Raw genomic sequence first — 4,246 nt, 5'->3', positions numbered from 1 at the left:
TTCCTACTTTTATGGCATCCATACTGTGCTTCTTGCAAGCTGCTGTATTCCTTCATGCAGAATGCCTTCTACCAATATGATGTTCTTTATTCAGGAAGTTCATGAATTTGCTTTGCACATGTAAGAAATAGTGAATGTAAAATCAGTGTGTTAGCTCTGAAAGATGTGTCTGGTATGCTTTAAAAAAAAAAAAATCATGTTATCCCTATTCAGTACCTGAGAAATAGCAGATTTACATGTCTTACGTTTCTGTCAGTGTTTGGGCAGTCAGATTCTTCTTCATTTAGAATGACAGTAATACAGGAAAAATAAATATTCAAACATTATAGTGTCATAAGCTTTTCTTCTTGTTCTGTTGATAGCCCAGAATCACATTGGTATGCATTGTAGCATAACTGATACAGACCTGTATAAGTATTCACCATTCTATTGACTTCATGCCTTTGAATTTATTTTCTATAGCCAAATTGTACTGCAACTGAGCGAGCCATTGCAAGACTTGCAACACATCCCATCTTGAAACCCAGATTTGTTGAACTTAAAGGTATGAAATGTTATATTATATTATATTATATTATATTAACTTGTTTATGACTTCAGTAGTTTACTGGTGTGTTACCTTGTTCCTGTACATTCCTGACATGAACAACCAGTACAAAAAGAAAAGTAAAAAACTGAAAAGCTCCTGTAATTACCTTAACTAGCTGCAGTGAACCAAGTGTCACAAGCTTGTAGTCAGTTATATTGGTTGAAATGGGCTTATACGTGATAGTATGCTATATGACATTTAAGATATAGAGTGTAAGACAAACAGGGCTCATAATGGGAACTCTAAAAATCAGATGGATATAATGGAGTATCTCTAAATTAAATAGGACTGAACTGGCAATGAGCACAATAACATGCAGATACAAAGGTAAAAGGAGCATTACAACTGGGTTTCCAAAGGCAGCTAAAAGGTTGTGCAAATAACTCCCTTAAACTTCCCTGGGGACTGTCCCCAGTATCCTTAGGGAATTTTTCCTCATTCTTTAGGTTATATCCTGTTCTCTTTAAACGCAAATTTTCTAACTAAAATTGATGTTAAAAAGGGTCAAGTCCTAGTAATAATGTCACAAAGTCACTTTGTTAATAACAGAGCATGTCAAATACCCATTTAATTATATCTGAGCAATTTACTATTTGTTTGCCATTTTTACACACAAAGTAATGCCCTAAATGAACATGATTATCAGCTGTAGATTATTTTCTGAAAGCGAAGTTCACAGTTAAATCCAAGTTTAACAGCATATTCAGTTGGTAATAATTTCTTTTCCTCACTTTTGTTGATGCTGTACTGTAAGGTATTTCTTGCCCCATGTGTTCAGTAGATGATTGGTAAGGACATTCAAAATATGCTTACTCAATACAACATATTTAACTTACAAAAATGTTTTATTGTATTAAAATAACTTACGTAAACTCATGTGTAGCTGCAACAAAAGATTTTTCTTCTGGCCCTTGTATAGCTGCTGTAACAGCTTTTAAGGATGCAAGAAAGAACCCAGACAAAGCCACTCCTTCGAAAAAGGCTAAGTCAGAAGAACAGCCTAAATCAGCGCAACATTTCAATAGTGATTTGGATGACCAAGCTCCTAAACTAGCTCAAAAACAGCAAGGAGGTGAACACGAAACAAAAATGAGTATGAAAATAGAAACTGACGGGGTGGCTGAAGAACTTTGTGAGAGTGAATCTGAGCGGAAAACTGTGGAAATGGAAAAAGCATGTGCTCCAGAAGAATCTTCATTTCAGGCAGTAGAAATGCAAGCCATCACTCAGAATAAAACAGGAAAAAAACTTGGCTATCAAAAAAGGAAAGAAAATACGAGCACGAACAAATTAAATGCAATAAAAGAAAGAAAGAATGATGATAGTGACCAGGAACATCCTAATGAAGAGGAGTACTTTGATGATAGTACTGAAGAGAGGTTTTATAACCAGTCATCAGATTCTGACAGTGACAGCAATGATGATTTCTTCATTGGCAAAGTAAAAAGAAAGAAAAAGATAGCAGCAGTTACTGATTTTTCTTCAGCAAAAGAAAAGGATAGACTTCAGAAAAACATAGTGAAGAACGAAGAGAACACAGTGCCTAGAACAGTGCAAGATTTTATCATGGAGGAAGGAAAGCCACATGCAAAAGCAAGCAAACTAGAATCAATGTTCTGCAGTTCTTTGTCTACCTCTAATCAGAAATCTCAAAACAGAAGAAGGTAAACCTTCTCCCCTTGTTATGTTCTCCATTCCCTCCCTCCTTCCCAGTAATGGAAATTGTTGTGATTTTTAGTAGCCCTTCCCAAATAAGGAGAATTTCAGCCAATTACAGCTTAGAACATTTTCACATAAGCTACTCTGCAGTCTTCTTGCGCTTTCTTGACACTTATGCATTTTTCATATTCACATTAGCACTGACATATACCTAGGATTCCTAACTAGACCTGCATCCAAATTAAATCACTACTGAATACTTCTATTTTTACTTCTTTATTAACAAAGAGGAAACAATATATAAGGGGTTTGCACATTATGCTTGAAAAGTCATTGCACGGGTGTTTTGGTGATGACAATTCTTGATTCACAGGTGTTTGTCATCTTACAAGTTTCTGGAAAAATCTTAAATTCTCTTTTTACTTTTAGAAATACTAAAGACCAGCCTCTCAAAAATGGAAGAACAGGTATGTATTACTTAACCTGTAAATAGGTAAAATTATAAGAGTAAAACGATCTTGAGATTTTGTTGCCTCTGCAGTCTAATCATGATAGGCTGTTTTTTGCTTAATTTCAATTTTGTGGCACATATTTTAACATTTGTTGTTAAAATGGTCAAATTGGTGAGCTTTCATTTTAATCTGTGGATATGGTTTGCTACTTCCAATTTTTTAATATTAGAAATACTTGAAGTAGGGTTTACACAGGAAAGTGCTTTTGCATCTGTCTTCATGTTGAGCAGTTAGTGTTACCTGTGCACAGGTAAAGATGTCAGATTATAATATTTAACAAGTCATTTATCTTGTAATTCCTTCAATATTTGATTCCATTTATAGTATATGGTTCCATTTTGGAATTCATTGGATCAAGGATATAATTTCAGTCATATTGAGTTACATTGTGTGATATCTCATTGGTTTATTGTGAAGAAAAAAGTTGAGACACTGCTGAATATTTGTCTACGCAAATTTTGAATGTGATCAGTAATAATAAATCTTAACTATCTGCGGTCTACCAAGTCACAATTTACTGGGCTGCAAGACAAGGAAATCTTGCTGTGAACATTCAGATGAATGTGTTCCCCATGGCTCATTAAGAAATTCTTGAAAATATCTGCAAACCCAAGGTAGTTTTAGCATATTTTTATGAAGGTTCGTGATGTAGTTAATGTTTTATTTTGCACTTCTTGCGCAGCTCTTCTTAAAAAGGAACCACAGCTCAAGAAGCAACCATTTGCAAAAGCTGCAGGTATTAAATGCAACAATAAGAAAGCATGTTTGGAGCAGCCTCTTCATCCATCATGGGAAGCAAGCAAGAGACGCCGGGAACAAATGTCTCAAATTACAGCATTCCAAGGGAAAAAGATTAAATTTGATGACTAGACTATATGTAAATTGACATTTTAAAAAAAGATTATTGCAGATTTGCATCCCGTGGTATTTTCTTACGAAGTAACAACTGCTGTTTGAACATTTTTGTTGTACCGTCCTTATCCTTTGCAACCTATAAAATAGCAACTGCTAGAACTTACCATCTGTTAATAATGAAGATTGCTTCATTTATTCAATGTGCTGTCTGTTGACTAATGTATGGTCATATGGTGTTGGTTCATAAGTCCCAATACGTAGTGCCACCATTTATGAAATACACTCTGACGTGAATGAATGGTTTTTAAGAACATCCTTTATGCCCTGTAGGAATAGTACAGATTCTTTGGAACTTTTTTTTGTGTAAAAATGTACTTTAAACTATATGAGGACTTGGATGTCAAAAGAGAGGGGAGAATACAAAATATTGATGTGATAATCCTAGGACTATATTATCAAATACATTTCAACTGAGAAAAGTAAGAGATTCTTAAACGTGAACAGACCTAACGAATTCATGAATGTATCGGATAGCTGGAAAAGCTAATCAGTAGTATGCATGACATGAAAATTTCTGGAAGGCAATAAAATACTGGCCTGTTAAATTGTGAACTCTGTCCTTTGATTATAC

General features: G+C 34.6%; 1 protein-coding gene across 1 annotated transcript in view; it reads left to right on the top strand.

Moving 5' to 3' along the window:
- SRFBP1 (serum response factor binding protein 1) overlaps window positions 1–4,223 on the top strand; it is an 83,767-nt gene extending 79,544 nt beyond the window's left edge. Inside the window, exons 5-8 of the mRNA XM_009321120.1 lie at window positions 463–544; window positions 1,509–2,253; window positions 2,678–2,715; window positions 3,443–4,223. Coding sequence (XP_009319395.1) covers window positions 463–544; window positions 1,509–2,253; window positions 2,678–2,715; window positions 3,443–3,630 — 1,053 coding nt within the window. The 3' untranslated portion in view covers window positions 3,631–4,223. The remainder of the gene's footprint in view (window positions 1–462; window positions 545–1,508; window positions 2,254–2,677; window positions 2,716–3,442) is intronic.
- The last annotated feature ends 23 nt before the right edge of the window (window positions 4,224–4,246 follow it).

Source organism: Pygoscelis adeliae, unplaced genomic scaffold (genome assembly GCF_000699105.1).
Source record: "Pygoscelis adeliae isolate BGI_AS28 unplaced genomic scaffold, ASM69910v1 Scaffold83, whole genome shotgun sequence".
NCBI classification, from domain to species: Eukaryota; Metazoa; Chordata; class Aves; order Sphenisciformes; family Spheniscidae; genus Pygoscelis; species Pygoscelis adeliae.
The sequence above is the reverse complement of the archived record's forward strand: the minus strand, read 5'-3'. Positions and strand labels throughout refer to the sequence as shown.